This window comes from Canis lupus, chromosome 4 (assembly GCF_003254725.2).
Source record: "Canis lupus dingo isolate Sandy chromosome 4, ASM325472v2, whole genome shotgun sequence".
NCBI classification, from domain to species: domain Eukaryota; kingdom Metazoa; phylum Chordata; class Mammalia; order Carnivora; family Canidae; genus Canis; species Canis lupus.
This window is the reverse complement of record NC_064246.1, coordinates 22,918,031-22,937,287: the sequence shown is the minus strand read 5'-3', so window position 1 is coordinate 22,937,287 and position 19,257 is coordinate 22,918,031. Positions and strand designations below refer to the sequence as shown.

Here is a 19,257-nt window from a genome sequence, read left to right as displayed (position 1 = left end):
CAAAAGCTGAGGCCACAGCTGGCTCTCTGTTCCTGGGTCTGTCTTGCTCTCGGCTACCCTAATCACGGGGGCCCTAGGTATCCCCAGACAACAGCATCTGCCCAATGGGGTACCTGAAAACGAGGGACAGGTGGGCAAGGATGACATGGTGGACAGAGGCAACACCCGGGGTCTAGTCTGTTACCGATTTACTGGGTGACTTAGACATGCCGCCTCACAGCTCTGGACCTCAGTTTCCTGATTCCCCTGAGTTAAGTCAAAGATATCAAAAAATCTGATGGAGGGACACCTGGGTGGCTCAGGGATTGAGCATCTGCCTTGGGCTCAGAGTGTGATCCCGGGGTCCTGGGATCGAGTCCCACATCGGGCTCCCTGCATGGAGCCTGCTTCTCCCTCTGCCTACGTCTCTGCCTCTCTGTGTCTCTCATGAATAAATAAATAAAATTTAAAAAAATCTGATGGACATCCTACAGGAACCCATAACAAGGCTGCACAGGGCACAAGGAAAAGAGCAACTTTCTAGGCTTTTACTTGAAAAATTATCAGCTCAGCATGGTTTTACTGTTGATCTCACTGATCATGACAATCAGAAACTCCAAATGGCACTTACATCTAATTAATAGAAAGTGGGATGACAAAGAGCATTACTTAGCAAATGCTGGCTGTTTGGGAGACAGGAATCTTTCAAAATATGGTGTCTTGAAGGGAAACACATAGCAAATGGGACCTTTGTTGTGGAAAGAACTCAATTATTTTAAATTTATATCTTGCCTCATTCTACAAAGAAGACTGGAGACAACCTACAAGAATGTGTAAATTATCACAAGAGCGGAGAAGTTAAAAAAAAATCGGGGTAAAGGAAAATAAGTGGTTGGCAGGAAAATGGAAACAGGGGTAGGGGGGCGAGGTCTGTGCACTCAGTCCCTGCAGGGTCACGGAGCTGGGGCTGGCTACTCTGAGCTCCCTGGTGGGCAGCGCAAAGAGGACCACCCATCACGGCCGTGGGCACCGGGAAAAGCAACTCACGAGCTAAGAGCACAGCGTTTCCTGGTGCTCAGCCCCACTCAGGTGCTCAGCCCCTTGTGGGGCCTCAAAGAAACAGAGACAGAGTGACAAGGACCCGACGCTGACATTCTGAGAGGTGGAGGCCCGCTGAAGTTTGGGGAACACGTGGGAGATACCCCAAGTGTACCCCCAAGGAGCTGGTCAGGCCTGGTGCTGAGAGGAAGGCAGGGCAGGCTGGGGGATAAGAGTACACCCGGCCTTTACAAGGCCATTGAGAGCAAGGGATGAAAGAAGGACTGGGGAGTTCTAGAACCTCAGCCACTTCCCCTTGTTTCTTATTTTGACGTCCCTCCCCAATTCCTAGGCCTCGTATCAGCAGGAACAACAGACAGACGGAAGGAACATGTGTGTGTATTTTGAGACACGAATACAGGGGAAGTGGGTGTCCGGGGAGGCTGCCTGTGGGAGCAGACGTCTAGGAACGAGAGATAGGGTATTTATTATTCTTAGTTCCATTTTGTGGCTGAAAAACCACTTAGAGAAGTCACTTTCTCAAGGTCATTGGCTGGTAGTGACAGGACCAGGACCTTGTGCCGACACAGCTCCTATTCCTACCCACTCTCTGGCACTGACCCCTGTGTGACACCGAGCAAGTCTGCCTCCCTCCCTGGCCTCAGTTTCCCCACTGTCACAGCGGGACCCTTGCACTGTTCCAGGCATGACTGCGGGGGGATGTGGCGGGCTGGGCACCGGGAGGGAGGCGGGAGGGCCGGGGGACAGCAGTACCTCTCTGATGTGGAGGACGGTGCCATTGGGCGGGCGCACGAAGACGGGGCGGTTGTCGTTGACGTCGATGACCTCTACCAGGAGCATGGTGGTGCCCCAGAGCGGGGGCTGACCGCCATCCGTGGCCACCACAGTCAGGTTGAACCTCTCGTAGGACTGCAGTGGCCGCTTGGTGGTCACCAGACCTGAGTCCATGTCCACGTGGAAGGCCTCTGGCAGGGGGCAGACAGCACAGCCGTCCTGGCTCTGGCTGAGACGTCCCTCCCACCCCTCCTCGTCCTCCCCCTCCTGCCGGCCTGGGGCTGCACCCATGACAGCCTACTCCCCTCGCCCCCAAGGCATCATGGGTGGGGTGCAGACTACTCACCCACGCCGGGCCCCTCGAGTGAGTAGGCCAGCTCCCCATTGGAGCCCGCATCCTGGTCGGTGGCCATCATGGTGATGACTGACGTGCCTGCCGGCTCATTCTCATACACGCTTGTGCTGAACTGGGGCTTGGAGAACTGTGGCCGGCAGTCATTGACGTCCAGCACCTGGATAACCACCTGGGGCGGGGAGGGGGGGTAGGTTGAGGTCAAAGGTCAGAAGCATGCTGGGGGGGAGGCGGCTGCTTCAGGCCACCCAGCCACACAGGAGTAACCCAGGGTACACAGTGCCCACAACTGGAGTCCAGCCTCCATTTATCCGACCCCTAGAGTCTCAGTTTCCTTAGCTGTACGTTGGGGGGACAGTAGTGTCCCATGGCTCAGGGGCTGGAAAGGCTCCCCTGGGATGGTGGGGATGCGCAGCGCCTGGCCCAGGGAAACGCTCCGCAGCTGGTCCTGCAGTCACCTGGTAATGTGTGCCTGGGTCCTGAAGCACGGACCCCTCCCCGCCACCTCCCGCTCTGTCCTTGGCTCCTTCCCACAGCGGCCCTCAACATCCGACTCTAATCTCCGAAGCGTAATGCTGGACTGTGATTCTTTCATCCCCAAAGCTCCCTGTCGATTGGGATTTGTGTCTGGCTTGGGACCTGGCTCCCTCTGCGGACCCCACAGCCCAGGGTGGGGCCTATGGGCCCAACCAGGCCAGGAGGCCCTTTCTCTCCCCGCTCCTGAGGCCCTGCCTGACGGCGCCCTCGTCAGAGCCCTTCGCAGCGGCGACTCTGAGAACCCTGTCCCGTGCACAAAGCGCCTTCCGAGTGTCCATCCCCCTGACCCACCACTGCCTCGGGCAGGGGGCGTCATCATTGCTTCCCCCTCGCCCCCCTCCCTGCAGAGTGGACACCTGAGGCTCAGAGAGCGTCCAAGCCGAACGCAGTGTGCTCAGCTTGCGCACCCTTAGTCTTCGGACTCCAGATACTGTGCCTTTCCCGGCACAGCAATGCGACACAGCGTAGCCAGTGTGACAGGGCCGGGATTCAGGTGTGCAAGTGCTCCTGGCCCCTTGCTGCTACCTGCTGACAAGACGGTCTCTGCCCACCCGGCTTCCCGACAGCCCCCACGCTTCAGGAGAGTTCCCCTTGGATGGTTGGGCTGCTGTGGGGAGGGGCGGCAGGAACAGGGGGAGGAAGACGGGGAGACAGAGCCTCAAGCCTGGGGGCTTGGACAGGAGTGGGGAGAGAGCTCAGAAGGTGGTACGCTGGCCTCAGGGTGACCGTGCTGATGCTGGGGCTGGAATGGGAAGGGGTCTGGGCACCGGATCCCCCACGAATGATCCTCAAGGAACAAAGTTATAAGGATAACTGCGTTACGCTTACGTTTCGTTGCTGGGCTGTGCTGCTTTCACTGGGACACAATGGACAGTGGGACACGTGGAGCCCCTTGGGTTACACTCGGGTCTGTTTAACTGCCTCAGCAGGGGTTTGGCACAACAGATGTCTCTTAGAGAGTCCCCATCTCCCTAAGCCACTGCCACTTGGAGTCACCCAGCTAAGCTCCTGCTGTCTACTCCTGCCACCATGTCTTGGAGGCGACCGGGGGGCTCTGCGTTCTCTAAAGTAAAAGCGTTGCTTGCTGCCTCTGCAATTCCAGTCCTTAGGGGGTCCCTGGGCCGGGCTGGTGGCCCTTACCTGCACTGAATTTTCTCGACGGTTGCTGGCTATATCCCCAGGGTTGTCTTTGGCCAACGCAGTCAGAATATAGTGGTCTTTCTTCTCCCGGTCCAGAGAGGACAGCACATAGATGTCACCCTGGTAGGGGGAGGGTGGAACCAGTTCTTTCAAACCAATATTTATTGAGCATATACTATACGCCAGACAGCGTTCTGGGCTCTGGAGCTGCGGCACTGAGAGAAACAGCCCCTACCCCCATGGAGGTCGGAGACTAGCGGTTCTGCTTGCCTGCTTGCCCCCACTACTCCCATCCACCTGGAGGTGGGATGGACCGCCCAGGCCGGAGCTCACCGCCTGACTGTTCATACCAAGCAGGAAGGAGAGAGCCCTGCTGACAGGACAGAGTGCAGGGGGATGTGGGCAGTGAGAGGCAGAGGGACAGTCCAGTTCCGGCCTAGCCCCCGGGGAAGGCCCTGCCTGACCAACCACCCCCAGGCCACAGTGGTCTCACCCTGTGCTGACACACCAGCTCTGAACCAATTTACATTCACTGGAAATCATCACCCACCCTTTGTCTTGAGTTTCTACTCTCCCACAAGTCTGACACCCATGGCAGCATGGGGGATGCACCCATGGGGCTGTCTTCCTTCCCCACCAGCTGAGTATAGGGCCATGTATGCAGTAGGAGCTCAAACACTGTGCCCACTTTCTGCAGAGCTTCCCACACCTCTCTTTTGACAGTTTTGAAAAGCAGTCACATGGACTCGAATCAAGTTTTCTAGTCCGGTGGGGACACATCTCAGAATTTTTGTGTCAAACAGAGGCTTGTTCCAAAAGACTTTGGCCACAGGGACGGAAAGGCCACAGTCTTACAGGATGTCTGGGACTCTTGCCAGGCTTGCTGACTTGGTTAAAAAAAAAACAAAACCCTCTGAGACCACAGAGGTCTCGGTGGCAGGTCCCAGAAAGTGGGATGACTATAATACTTGTGGCTTCTCAGCCTCTGACCCTGGGCCCTTCTCCCTGCCCGCTTGCCTGCTTACCGTGGTGGGGTTGATGGCAAATTTGCCCTCTCCATCCCCGAGGCTGTACTCGATCAGGGCAAAGTTGCCTGAGTCGGCATCTGAGGCAGTGACAGTCAGGATGACGGTGCCTACAGGCACATCCTCGAAGACGGCTTCCTGGGAGCCCAGCGGGCAGGGAGAGAGGGGTGGGGCTCGGGTCCATCCTGGAGGCTCTGCTCCTCCCCTAACCACTCATCTGGTAGACAGCCCAGAGCACCAAGCTGCTCACGGGGAGGTCATGCCCCCGGGGCTCAGAAGCTGGCAGGGGAGGGCTGGAAGATGCCCAACGGCCCCAAGGCGTGGGCACGGCTGCCCACCTGGTAGGAAGGCTGGTCAAAGATGGGGTTGTTGTCGTTGACGTCCATGATCTCCAGGTAGACAGGGATCTCAGCTGCCCGGGGTGGAGACCCGTTGTCCGAGGCCCTCACGGTAAAGTTGAGCCAGTGCACTTCCTCATAGTCCACTGTCCGGTTGGCAATGACTTTCCCTAAGACACAGAGGCACCCACTGCCAGTCTGGCCACTCCTCACTCGTGGAAGCTCTCCAAAGCACAAAGAGAGGAATCTGGAACTCTGAGGGGCAGGTGTGGTCCCCTGGAGAAGGACCATGGCCCAGCAGCACTGTCTGGTGGCAGGCAGGCCAGAGGCCTCACAGCAACTGGTAGCCAGCCGTGCTCCTTACCGGCAGGGGTGAGAAAGCTTTTCACAAGTCAAAGGGATGAGAACCAACTAGTCCAGGACCTCCTCTGAGAGATTTTGCTCTTGGCCTTCTCACTCCCTAAGTGATACTCATAGTAGAAGCCTGCTCTGGCTGGTAGAGATGCTGGCGGAGTATCCCAGGTGTCCAGCAGACCTCAGAGGAGGCTTCCACCCCACCCGGGACGAGGTTCTCTCCTTTCCTGGAGTTTGGGCATCTGGGGGTGATGGGAATGCTGGCCATACTGGATCTGGCCAGCCCACTGAGGGGCTATGGTGGGACCCCAACTGGAGGGTGACAAGTGGGCCATGGAGAGGCTGAACAGGCACAGACACGTGTTCCCCAACCCTCTTCTGGAGTTTACCACCCACCTGCTGAGGCGTCTTCCAGCTGGACATAGCCTGGGGGCATGAGGTCCAGCAGCGTGTAGGTGATCAGCCCATTGAGGCCCTTGTCTGGGTCCACGGCTGCCACAGCAATGAGCGTGGTGCCAGGGGTGGCCCCCTCCAGGATCCGCTCTGTATAGTAGGTGATTCCAAAGGGCTTGAACTGGGGCGTATTGTCATTGACATCTAGGATGTTGACCGTCAGCTTGGCTAGGGTGGAGGCAGTGGGTGAGGGTGACATGAGGGACACCAATATGGCAAGGCCTGGCCTCCCTAAGTGTCAGTCAAGCCTGAAGAGGGTGGTGGCCTTTCACTGACCTCCTGGGACTCTCTGAAGCTCAACCCAACCCTCATGCGGTGGCATGTGACCCTTCCCTCTGGTCTAGTCGCTCACTCTTCCATAGCGGAAGGGGTTTGGGTTCTACCAACGGGCTGAGTGACCTTGGTGGAGCCCCTGGCCCTCACTATGTCTGGACTCTCTGAAGCTCAACCCAACCCTCATGCGGTGGCATGTGACCCTTCCCTCTGGTCTAGTTGCTCACTCTTCCATAGCGGAAGGGGTTTGGGTTCTACCAACGGGCTGAGTGACCTTGGTGGAGCCCCTGGCCCTCATTATGTCTCAGTTTTCCAGCCTGTCCAATGAGGTGGGACTGTGGTGGTTTAAGGGTCTAAGACCCTTTCCACTATTCAGCCTTCTACTTCCTGTCTGAGTTGTCCCTTCCATGTAACCCGCCTGGGTCCTTGTCCTCTCAGTGGGGGACATGCAGGCAATGACCAGGTCTGCCCTTCCTTCCTGAAAACTTGGGCCTCTGGTCTGTAAAGATAAGCAGCCACTATCTGCCAGGCCTATTTCCCCATCCCAGCAGCTGTCTGTGCCTCAAAGCAGAGGTGACTTGAGGCCACCCCATCACTATGTCCCCCTCCTGTTCTTGCTCTGCCTACACAAAATCCACTCCTTCAGCAGCCCGTAACCTGTCATGCCCCAGGCTGCAGGCAGGGCAATGACCTGTGCCCGTGTCTGCTCTGCTGTCTGCACCTTCCAAAGTGGTGTCCTAGCCTCCACAGACACTCACGTTTCCTGGTGCTTTCCTTCCTCTGGGCTGACCCCATGGTTTGCTCCTGGATCTGAGATCCCTGTCACACATGCCAGCCACACCCTCTGCACTGGCTCTGACGAGGGGAGCCTGGCCTAAGTCTCGGCTGGCCTGTCAGTTTCTCAATCCCCATCCAGCCTCTATCAAGCCTTCTTCCCACTCTGAGCTTTTGGGCTCAAGATCACACACAGTTCTGGGCTTCTGTATCCCCCACTGTGCATGTCCCCAGCCTGCTGCCTCTGCCTTGATGGGCTCTGAGTTACCCAAGGGAGATGCCTGGGGGGAATCTTACCATTTGGCACGCTGACAGAGCGCTCTGGGAGGTCGCTGGCATTGTCAATCACTGAGAGAGTGACCTCATAGGTGGCAACCAGCTCCCTGTTCAGTGGGGACTTCACCATTACGGACCCTGTAGACCAGACTAGGTTCAGTCTGAGGGGAACCCCATAACGTCTGGGCCTCCCAGGGGGCGCTCCTGGCTAGCTTTCCCAAACCACACCAAGGGCAATGATCCCCAGTAGAACTGGGGCTTGCCGGTGACATCTTTGGCTGGGATGAGACCACAGGCATCTGCAAGCTGGGGGCACCCCACTCTGCCCCTCACTCACTGCTCACTAGCCAGGTGAACTTGGGAGAGTTATTTAACATCTCTGCACCTGTTTCCTCACTTATAAAATGAGGATAATTACAATACTTACTGCATGGGGCTATTTTGAGGATCATAACTGTAAAATGAGCTTACATTTGCAAAGGGTTTAGAATGGTGCTTGACACATAGTGCCACGTAATTGCTTGTTTCAAAAATGCTCATATTTTACAACAATGTGAGTATACTGACACTTCTGAACTGTACACTTAAATATGGTTAACATGATAGATTTTATGTTATGTGCGTTTTACCACAATTTAAACAATGCTTGTATTCTAGGGAGACCAAGTATAAAAGGTCAAGGCAGCTAGTAATCCCTGAGGGTGTTCCCTGGAGGGGACAGTGGTGGGGTGGACTGGGTAGTCAGGCCTATCTCTTTGTCTTGATTAAGTGAGGCTTGACAGGGCCTGATAGTGGGAAAGGAGTACTGACCTGTGTTAGTACTAGCAAGGAGCTGTTTCCTTTTCTCCTGACCACCACCCCCCCAGCCCCTGCCTGCCCCTGAATCACAGAGGAACCCTCCAGAGGCTTGGGCTTGAACTGGAGAGACCCACTTGGACCAATCTCAGGGCTGGCTCTGTTGGAGGGCCTGGTGGCCTGATCCTAGGTGAAACTTTCTGTCTCCAGCTCCCTCTCAAGCAGTGTGATATCTGGGATTCCCTTCCCCCTTGGCAGATCCCCTGATGGGCTTCTGTCTTCCTCGGGTCCCCAGCCATGGGGCGGTCACTTACCCTGGGCCGCTGCCTCCTCCTCCTCCTCCTCTTCCTACTCTCGCTCCCCGTCCCCGAGGTTGGGGAGCGAGGATGGGGAGAGGGTGGCTGCATTCAGTCTGCAAAGGCTGGGCCACGGCCTTGGCCTGGGCCCCACGGGACAGGAAGGGTGGTAGGGGTGTGGTATGGAGGAAGACAATGGGGTGAAGCAGAGATGAGGTGGCAAGTGACAGAGAAACAGAGCTCAAACCTGCAGGCCTGCCAGCCATGAGGAAGAGAGAAGAGGGTTAACATCAGTTAGTTCAGGGTGTAGAGGGGATGGAACAGAGCAGGGCATGGGGGACGGTAGGATTCAGAGCAGACAGGGGCAGGAGGTTTGAGAGGGAAGGGAGTGGAAGGGAAGGCGGGTAGGAAGCCAGGGGAGCAAGTGGGAACCCCGTTGGATAGAAGCACTCAAGGGGCTGAGGCTCTGGCAAGAGGAAAGGGGAGGAAAGGTAAGCAAGGGAGGGAGGGAAAGCATGAGGAAGAGGGGGCAGAGAAGACACTGGAAAGAAAAATAGAAGAGAGTCAGTCGGAGGGAGAACAGAGAAGAGAAAAGCGGTAGAGGCATCAGTAGAGCATAAAGTCGGGCAGGGCACAGGGCAGCTTTCCATGGTCCTGACCAGCCACTGCGGCGGGCAACCTTGCTCACCTGGGGCCTGGCTAACCTATTGAGATTGTTCAAGTGCTCATGGTTTTCCTGTCTTCTTTTTTCCTTTGGGCCTCAGATGCATATTGAGTGAATCATACTCTTTGGTTTACTGCACCCTGTGATCATTGGTACCACTATTTATTTATTTATTTATTTATTTATTTATTTATTTATTTATTTTTCATTGGTACCACTCTTGTTTTATGTATGCATCTATTCTCTTTTATTCCCATACTCCTCTCCCCTCTTATCCCCTTTGCCAATCACTATATTACATTTTTTTAGTATATTTGTTTATTGGGGTTCGATTTGCCAACATATAGCATATCACCCGGTGCTTATCCCGTCAAGTGCCCCCCTCAGTGCCCGTCACCCAGTCACACCCCCCCCACCTCCTCTTCCACTACCCCTTGTTCATTTCTCAGAGTTAGGAGTCTCTCATGTTCTGTCTCCCTCTCTGATATTTCCCATTCATTTTCTCTCCTTTCCCCTTTAATCCCTTTCACTATTTTTTATATTCCCCGAATGAACGAGACCATATAATGTTTGTCCTTCTCTGATGGTCAATCACTATAATGGACTGAAGCATATTTTTCACTTGAAAGTGTTCCTGAAAATCATGTATTATTTTTTTTGTGTATTTTACCTTTACACAAATGGGATTGTGATATCTATATCTATATCTATTCATATCTCCCATTCTACTTCTTACTCTTTCAGTAAGTCCTTATTTTTAAGGTTTACCCACATTTCTCTGTGAATCTAATCTACTGCTTCTGGCTGCTGTATAGTATTCATGGTGTATATACCCACCATGTTTTGCTCTCCAATTTCCCAGGGATGGATGCCCAGGTGGCCTCCAACTCCCACCATGACAGGTAGCATGGCATACAGTCCCGTTACTGACCTGAGAATATCCTTGGGTCATATACCTAGGAGCAGAACTGTTGAATCATGAGGTATGAGTGTACTTTATGCAATATAGCAATATAGCTGTCAAGATGGGGGAAGCAGTCTAAACTTCTACAGTAGTGTATGAGTGTTCTGATGTCCTCACATTGTCACCAATACTCAATACTGTCCAGTATCTTAATTACATATAGAAAATTAATATCTCATTGCTGTTTTACTATATGTTTCTCTGAGTAACAATGATTTTTAGAATTTTGTCATAGCCACATTAGTTTTTCTGTCACTCTCCTGGGCCTTTTAATAAGTATACCTATAGGGGTCCCATGGCCCCTTCCTAACACCCTGGAGTAGCAAAAACATGAAACTCCCGGGAAAATGGTAAAGCCATCAAAATTAAGATAAAAAACGAAAGGCCACAGTTGTTTGTTTTGTGATAGTGTAAGAAAATCATCGAGGGTATATATAAAATTTACAAATGACTTAAATGACTAGCATATGTTTGAAGAAAGTGTTCAACTACCCGGTTATTAAAGAGATACATATTAAAACAAGGTCTCATTTTCCTTACACAATTACAAACATGAAAGCTTTATAATATTTAGTACTGGCAAGAGTATGGTGAGGGGGGCGTTCTCATGGGAACACTGGTAGAGTGAGGGAACCTGAAAGGAGAGGTGGAGCTGGTCCAAGGAGAAGGAGGAGGAGTGAGGAGAGAGGGAAGGAGCCAGGGGAGAGAAGGAAGAGAGGGAACAGTGTGGTGTTGGGGGTGGGGGAAGAGAGTAGGAGGAGGAACAGCTGAGGAAGGGAGGAACAGAAAGAAGAGGATCAAGAAGAAAGCAGAGGGCACAGAGGCTGGGGCAGGGAGTCAGGAGTGGGGTGGCAGGGGAGCAGGCCCTTGTACCTGTGTTGATATTCACGGCAAAGGCATCCTCCTGGTCGGGCACCAGGCGGTCAGTGTCGTCCTTGGCCACGATGCCGATGATGTGGTACTCGAGCCTTGGGTTGAGGTCGCGGTCAATGGCGGTGATGTTGGCAATGATGGTGCCCGGCTCAGCCGACTCAAGCACGCTCACCGTCTGGATGGGTTTGAGGAACTCCGGGCGGGAGTCATTGACGTCGTCAATAAGGACGGTGATGATGGCCGTACCGGAGAGAGGGACAGTGCCCCTGTCCGTGGCCACCACTGTCAGCCTGTAGGATTCCTGCTCCTCCCTGTCGATGGTGGCATTGGCGACACGGATGACCCCAGTGATTGGGTGGATGAGGAAGCGGTCCTGAGCCCCAGCTTCTATTCGGTAGATCAGCTCCCCATTGAGGCCACTGTCCCTGTCCGTGGCTGTGACCTGCAGGACTGAGAATCCTATTGGGGGGGGGGGATGGGAAGTGGCTGAGCAAAGTGGCCTCTTGCAAAAACCTTAAACTGGGGATCCCTGGGTGGCGCAGCGGTTTGGCGCCTGCCTTTGGCCCAGGGCGTGATCCTGGAGACCCGGGATCGAATCCCACATCGGGCTCCCGGTGCAGGGAGCCTGCTTCTCCCTCTGCCTGTGTCTCTACATCTCTCTCTCTCTCTCTCTCTCTGTGACTATCATAAATTAAAAAAAAAAAAAAAAAAAAAAAACTTAAACCAGGATACATTTGTTGGAGGTTCCTAAGGGCTGGGTCTTGCCAGTGGGTATCCTTTACACAATTTGCATGTTTGCAACTTTGTGGGTAACTTTATTTCACATTCTGGGATTATTTTTATTTTTTAGAGATTTTATGTATTTATTCATGAGAGATACAGAGAGAGAGGCAGAGACACAGGCAGAGGGAGAAGCAGGCTCCTTGTGGGGAGCCCAATGTGGGACACGATCCCAGGACCCCAGGATCATGCCCTGAGCTAAAGGCAGACGCTCAACCGCTGAACCACCCAGGTGCCCCATTCTGGGATTATTTAAGAGATTGAAAAATCTTTAATAATTTAATGATTAGTAATATCTTTTGCAAATTGTTAGCAATTAGTAATATCTTTGGCAAATAGTCTGCTTTTGACATTTGTCCCCTTATCTGTGAACGTATGCAAATTATAGAATTATGATAACTGGAGACTTATCTTTTTCTGTTTGTTTGCATTTTAATATTGGTTGTTATTATGATAGTTTTCTTCTCATTTGCTTAGAACTTCTTGATCAGAACTCAGAAAAATGTTCACCAAAGTTTCTTCTTTTACTTGTAAAGTTTTCTACTCTTTTGTATTTTCTCTAGGATCTCTTTGGGTTTCATTTTGGTGTCTGATATTTGGTGAGATTATATACTAAATATTAATATTTTGCATAAGTAGTTTTCACAACTGATTTCATTGTTTCCTTTCCTTTTTTTTTTTTAAGATTTTATTTTTAAGTGATCTCCACACCTAATGTGGGGCTCGAACTCACAACCCTGAGAACTAGGGTCGCCCACTCCACCGACGGAGCCAGCCAGGTACCTTTCATTGTTTTCTTCATCACATAGTATTACTTTCTTTAATTTATCCTTATATGATTCTGGGTTACTTTGTCCCAGAGTCTCGTATTCATATTGTGTGGTTTTAAATACTGCAATTTTGTAATATGTTCTAATATCTGGAAAGGCAAATCTGCCTTATTTATACTTCTATCTCAAAATGTTCTAACTCTTCCAGATGACCTTCATAATCAAATATACCCTCCAAATCATATCTGATTTTAATGGGAATCATATTAATCCTATTTTGACTTTAAAACAGTCTTTCCATCTAGGAACATGGATGGAACATATCTTAATAATCTCATTTTACAGACAAATAAGTGAGGGCGGTCTGGTTTTTCTGACTTCCTCTCCAGTGCTCTCTCCACCCACCCTACTGCCCTTCTTTCTCTCTACTGGGTAAATTCTGTCTCCAGCCTGTGAGGCTCCAATCCCTGTGGACCACCAAGTAGCTCCTGCCTGGGGCTTGGGGCCTGTGCCCTGCTTACCTGGTGGGCAGTTCTCTAGCAGGTGGACAGTGAGGGTGGACGGGCTAAAGGTGGGCCAGTTGTCATTGTCATCCAGGATGGTGACCAGCAGGCCAGCTGTGCCATTGAGCAGTCCAATGTCCTCAGCCAGCAGCAGCAGCTCCAGGACCGGGGGTGAGAAGGCCTCCCGGTCAATGGTGACACCTGACTTCACTGTCACCACGCCTGGCACCCGGTACCACCAACCAGGGAGACACAAAGGAAAAGGGGTAGAGTGGGGAGACAGGGCAAGAGCCAGTCAGGAGGGGATAGAGAGACAGGGGCAGGGTAGGGGGAGGAGATGAAAGAGGAGCAGAGAAGACAACACAGTGACTTTCTTCCCCAGAGGCTCAACAAGCAATGTTTGTGGAGGGCCCTACGGCCAGTTCCCTGTGACTGTCCTCCCCCCAGGTACCCTCTGCAGTGTTCCAGAGTCTTGCCTACGATGAGGGGCCCACGAAGGAGCACTGACCTGCTCTGTTGAGACAGGTGCCAGCATATCCCTCCCTATTGTCACCTGTCACCCAGTTGGTCTCCTGTCCAGGACCAGAATGATGGGACATGGTCTCTGGGGAACTTTAGATGTGGTCTGAAGATAGACCTTCGGCTGCTTCCGGTTGATTAGGGGCCTGAGCCTCTGCCCAGGGCATGGGCAGATGGAGGGAGGGGGTTTGCCTGAGAGCTTATACACCAGTGGGTCCCTTATGTTGGCTCCAAGCTTCCTGCTGGGTCCTCCTGCCTGGCCCTAGGGGGCCTAGTCCAGCTGCAAAATGGGGGTTGGGAGGAATGAGGTCCCCACGGAGAGCCTGGATCTAGTGCTGAGAAGCGAGGCCCTAGGTTGAGCAGTGGGTCATTCCCACCCTAGCAGGAAGACTGGAGCCAGGCTGGGAGTATGGGGGTGGCACGGAGGCCTCACCGGTGCTGTTGTTGATGTCAAAGAGGCCACTCTGGGAGCCCAGCAGCTTGTAGGTCACCACGGCATAGACGTCCAGGTCTGCGTCCAGGGCCAGGATGGGCCCGTTGAGCACCGTGAGGGGGGTCCCTGGGCCGGGGGTGGAGAGGGGTCACTGCGGGGCCGACCTGGCCCCCGCCCTCCCCCTCCCCCACCCCTGCCCCGGTGAGCCATGGCTGACGATGGATGAGAGGGAGGGAGGTGAGGTGGACGGGGTGGGGAGGCCCTGGGCCGGGCTGCGGCAGCCTTGGCAGACTGACGCAGATGCCTGGGGAGCAGCCTCAAAGCCCTGCTGGGGAGAAAACACAAGAGCCGTGAGCAAGCCCCTCTGGCCCGCCTGGGGCGCGCCTGCCTTCCCAGCAGCCTTTGAGGGTCACTCCATGGGAGGGTCGGGGGCTCCCTGAGTGTGTGGGCCCTGTCTAAGCTATACACATCTGGCCCCATCGGTCTGCACGTGTGTGCTCAAGACGCTCTTTACAGGCGTCTGGCTGTACCTGGCTAGGAATACGTGACACCCACGTGCGTGCAGGACTCCCATGTCCTCGGTCATGAGTGCACACATACGCGAGCGCCAGCAGGCCGGGGATCCCATGGTTGTGCACCTGTCTGACTCTGCAAGTGGGCACATTTGCACCCGGAGCACACTGTGTAGGCCCCTACCCATGTACCTATGTGTGTCTGTGTGCATGAGCCAACCCACACCTATGCCTTGACATGGGCACGTACTGGCATATCCATGTGTGAGCATGCACACAGGCAGGATTGAGAGACGGGGGCGGATATCCAGCCAGAGAGACAAGGAGCATCTTAGCTCATCTCTTTCTGAGTTAGAATCCAAGCTTCTGGGGCTGGGAGGCTGGAGGAGGGGTGAGGGAGCCTCCTCAGGGGCACAGGAAAAAGGAGATTCTGTTCCTCTGTATAGGGGGAGGCTGGCCAGTGTACTTGTGCAGGGTAAGGGCTAGGCTGGCCTACGTGGGGCGCCGTGGCCCCCCTCCTCTGATTATACATGCTCCCTGAGCTTCCAGAAGCCCCTAGGATGCCTTGTATTCCAGGGGTGAGGGAGTGGGGCGGGGTGAGCTTACCCCCTTCCTGGGTAGTCTTCATGCCTTAATTGTCCCTCTTGGGGGGGGTGGTAATGGGGCTGCTTTCAGACCACTTTGGGGACTAATGATCACAGCTTTCTTTTCCAAGCAGATCTATGGCCTCTTTGGTTGGTCCCCAAGAGGTGTGGCAACCTGGGGCCCACCAGCCCCTCAGAGCTGTGCCCCTTCCTCCCGTCCACACCCTCTGCACCTGCCGGGTCTGTGTTCAGCCATGTGGCGAGGCCGCTTCCCCAGCCAGGCTTCAGCCGGGCCCCTATCAAGCGCAAGGGAGGTCCTCAGGCATCTGGGGCCCAGGTGGTGCCTGGCAGCAGCAGGAGTTCCCAGGGGCGTCTGGCACCTACCAGCGGGAGAGTTCTCCATCACCTCTGCCTGGTAGGTGCTCTCAGTAAAGAGGGGATGGTTGTCATTCTCGTCTGCCAGAAAGATCAGCAGCAAGTCAAAATCCTGAGGGAGGCACAAGGGAAGGATAGGTTGTAGGACAGGTTCTAGCAAAAACGCTCCGGTGGGAGGAGGGCTGAGAGGTGGGGGGTCAGGACGCAGAGGTAGACAATTAAAAAGCCCCCACTTGGGGGTCCAGACACCTGGGTTCAAGTCCCTGCTGTGCTGCTAGCAGCTCACTTGGTGGCCTTGGGCAAATCATGTCTCCTATCTGGGCCTCAGTTTTCCAGTCTGGCATATGGGAATCCTAACTCCTTCACAGAGGTATGGTGAAGTGACCAGGATGGATGAGAACAGCAGTTAATCATGTTCCATCTCCTGGCAAGAAAGGACTTCTGGCAGGAAGAGGACTCTTGTTTTCAGACCCTGTAGGCCTGCCTGATGCTCCAGTCTGGGCTCAACCAAACTCTCCTCCGGTGCTGTACCTCACACCTTTCAAAAACCACAGTAGAGTCCTTATCTTAGAACCTCTCCATATCCCTGGATGCCATCCCATTGCAGAGCTGAGCAAACCAAGGCCCAGAGGTGGGGCAGCTATTCAAAGCCACAGGGCAAGCTAGCAGCAGAGTGGGGACTAGCCTCCCGGCTTCCTGATTCCCTCCCCCAGGGCTGCTGCTTCCAGGATGACCCAGCCCTCCTCCAGCACAGACAGGTGAGGGGGAGCTGAGAGCCGGGGGAGAAGAGGAGGAGGCAGGAGGTGAGAGATGGAAGAAAGGAGAGGAACACAGATGAGGGGCTTATACAGATGGGGGAGCCGAGGCCCAGAACGGGCAGTGAGTCATGCAGCCCATCAGAAACAGAGCTGAGAGGAGCCAGACCCAAGGGCTCTTGGCCAGGGCTCTGCCCCAGACCTCATGCGCTGGGGATAGAGGGTTGACTCTTACTCCCAAAGGGACTGTTTTGCAATACCCACCTCCTCTTAGCAAAGACATCCAACTTTCTTGGCTTTTGAGGGAAAGCCACCTGGAAAACGCAACCCTTTCAGAACCCAGAGTATGTGTTTGTGAGTGTATGCAGGTCCGTATGCACACACAGCTGTGGTGTGTGCTCAATTGTCAGTGGTATGGGGAGAAAAGATGACAGCTTGTGTTCTTTGAGTGTTTGCCATGTGCCAAGCACACCGTTGACAACTGTCTAGATATTGGCTCCTTCAAGTCCTTTCTACAACTTTGGGGTAGGGGTAGTCTTTATTTTGCAGAAGAGAAGAAAAATGGGGTATGAGAGAAATGTGTCAAGCCGCACACTCAGTGACAGGGAGAACTGGGATTTGAACTGGGCACTTGCTCACTCTGAAGCCTGTGCATCTAATCCCCAGGCATGCTGCCTGCCACCTCTGGCCTGCTCCCCTGTGTCCTCCAGCCTCACCCTCCTGGCTATGCGTGGGTTCTCCGGGTTGTCCTTCACGGAAATGGTTAGCTTGTACTCTGGGATCCGCTCGCGGTCCAGTGGCCGGTTCACGGTGATGACCCCTGTCTGAGATATGGAAGGCTGGTGAGCTGAGCAGCAACCTGCCCCTCGTTTTGGGCTCTGGTCCACAGATGCCCAGCTGCTTGGCCTGCAGCCACAGGGGCAGGTGTGAATTCTCTCCCTAAACTGCCCAAGATCTGGTCGAGAAGGCCATAAAAGGCTGGCAGGGTCTTGCCAGGGCAAGTGATCCACCAATGCCCAGTCTTGCTGTGTGAAAGGGGTGGGCCCCCTGAAGACCCTGCAGGGGCTAGGAGCTGGTAACACCCCAACAGGACAAATGAGGACTTGCTGGTGCATCTTGGAATGAGGCTCTGGCCCCATCTCTGCACACAGCAAGCCTTCGGGGTGACAGGGACCCCAGGGATGGCTCAGCTGGAAATCCAGGATTCCATGCTACCCAGAGACCCCCATGTCCCAGCAGAGGGCAGAGGCTCGAGGAGGAAGGTGAACCAGAAGATGCCCAGACAGCAGAGCAGAAAGCCTCTAGGGCAGGGCCCTCTTCTTCGGAAGGAGCCCTGGGGCCTCCGTACCGTGGCATTGATGGAGAAGGCCCGCTCTCGGTTGCCCGCAGTGATGTTGAAGGTGAGGAGCGCATTGCACCCGCTGTCGGCGTCACTGGCCAGGATATGGGTGACGAAGCTGGAGACAGGGCTGTTCTCACTGATGGTGATGTTCATGGGCAGGTTCAGCAGCACGGGGTCGTTGTCATTAATGTCCAGCACTCGAATCCCTACCATCATCTGGGGCAGATGGGGGAAGAGGAGAAGTGATGGGCTCCGGATGAGGCAGGAGAGCAAGGGGATGGCGATTGCAAAGGAAAGGTGCAGGTGGCCATGGAGGAGGAAGACGGAGGAAGACCAGGATAATGAAAAAGGCATGAGGATGAGAATGAGGAGAAGCAGCAAGCAGAGAGGCAGAGCCGGGGCAGAGGGCAGGGTGCAAATGGCAGCGGGTGGGCACCGGGGCCAGGCCGTCTGGGTGGGGGGAGCTCTGCACGGCCCTGGCTGCCAGGTCCCAGGGAGCCCCGAGAGGCACTGGCAGCTCTGTTAGGGCCCTAAGGGTCAGGACTGGCTCCAGGTCAGCCTGGGGCCTCTCTGGGCGCAAGGGTGGGCATATATATATATATATATATATATAGAAATCTCTATGGAGAGTTCAGGGAGCAGTGAAGGGAAGCCACTGGAATGGGGGCCCTGGACTCACCGTGGAGCTGAGTGGGGGCACCCCCCTGTCGCGGGCACAGACGGTCAGGTTGTAAAAGGCGATGGTCTCCCGGTCCAGCTCCACATCCTTCCGGACCCGCAGCACCCCCTCCACAGGAGAGATCACAAACTCCCCTGCGTGTTGCCCCGGGGGAGGCTGAGTTAGCTGGGACCGGCCGGGAGCTCCGGAAAGCCCTAGCCTCCCCCCGCTTCCTACTACTCGCCCGGTGTGGGGGGGATGGCTGGGTGCGGGGCCTCCTGGACCCCAGCTTCAGAGCCTCAGGGAGCCTGCCAAGGGCTGAGCAGTGCAGGAGCGAGGGGGACAGAGCAGCGCTAGAGGTGCGGGTGCTCACGAGCCTGCTTCTACCCCAGCGGGCCTGAGACCCGGGCCAGTTCCCTTCCCTGGGCCACACTCAGGACACAGCACAGGGACTGACCCTAAGTAAGACGGTTACGTCGGCAAAAGTGGGGGCCCCTTTTGACACAGGCACCCTCTCACCACTACGGATCAGAAACGGGTTAATGAAGGTCTCGGGTACCCCGTAACGTGCCATTCCTTCCAGATACCATGTATTACCCCCAGCGAATGGCTTGCTCTTGGTGAGGGACCCCAAGTACGACAGAGCGGAAATGATGGAGGGCAGGGGAGCCCCAGCTGCCCCACGTACAGGCCTGGTCGGAGCCACAGCTGATGTGTCAACAGGCTCCTGCCAGGCCTGGGGCCACGTCTCGGCCTCTCGTCAGACCTGACTTCTTTCCTTTGATGTACTAGAAAGCCCTCAGCTGGCCCTTTGGCTCTGGTCCTTGTTCCGGCCTGGCTGAGGGGCCCGGATGTCTGAGAGTGTCCCCAGCAAGAGCCCCAGGTTCTCGGACTGACCTGGTGGGGACCTCAGAGACCATCCAGGCCCTCACGTCCTTCGGAAAATGAATGGAGAGTCCAGAGAAGGGTGACAACTTGCCTAAGCTCATTCCAGAACCAGTATTCGAAAATCCAGGGCTCCAGGTCTCAGCCCACTGCACGCACAGGGCAGTGGTCTTCCGGATACCGCCATCAGAGCGCACAGGGTGGGGGGTGCTGGG

General features: G+C 54.7%; 1 protein-coding gene across 4 annotated transcripts in view; it reads right to left on the bottom strand.

Annotated features, from left to right (window-relative positions):
• LOC112651178 (cadherin-23) overlaps window positions 1–19,257 on the bottom strand; it is a 77,228-nt gene that overhangs the window by 8,657 nt on the left and 49,314 nt on the right. For all 4 annotated transcript variants that reach the window (XM_049109033.1, XM_035715258.2, XM_035715253.2 and 1 more), the window contains exons 8-21: window positions 18,179–18,312; window positions 17,506–17,715; window positions 16,874–16,981; window positions 15,412–15,514; window positions 13,932–14,057; window positions 12,998–13,201; window positions 10,927–11,385; window positions 7,356–7,472; window positions 5,955–6,179; window positions 5,205–5,374; window positions 4,867–5,004; window positions 3,842–3,961; window positions 2,159–2,336; window positions 1,792–2,003 (exon numbers count right to left, since the gene is read on the bottom strand). In XM_049109033.1, the coding sequence (XP_048964990.1) occupies window positions 1,792–2,003; window positions 2,159–2,336; window positions 3,842–3,961; window positions 4,867–5,004; window positions 5,205–5,374; window positions 5,955–6,179; window positions 7,356–7,472; window positions 10,927–11,385; window positions 12,998–13,201; window positions 13,932–14,057; window positions 15,412–15,514; window positions 16,874–16,981; window positions 17,506–17,715; window positions 18,179–18,312 (2,504 nt within the window). The remainder of the gene's footprint in view (window positions 1–1,791; window positions 2,004–2,158; window positions 2,337–3,841; window positions 3,962–4,866; window positions 5,005–5,204; window positions 5,375–5,954; window positions 6,180–7,355; window positions 7,473–10,926; window positions 11,386–12,997; window positions 13,202–13,931; window positions 14,058–15,411; window positions 15,515–16,873; window positions 16,982–17,505; window positions 17,716–18,178; window positions 18,313–19,257) is intronic.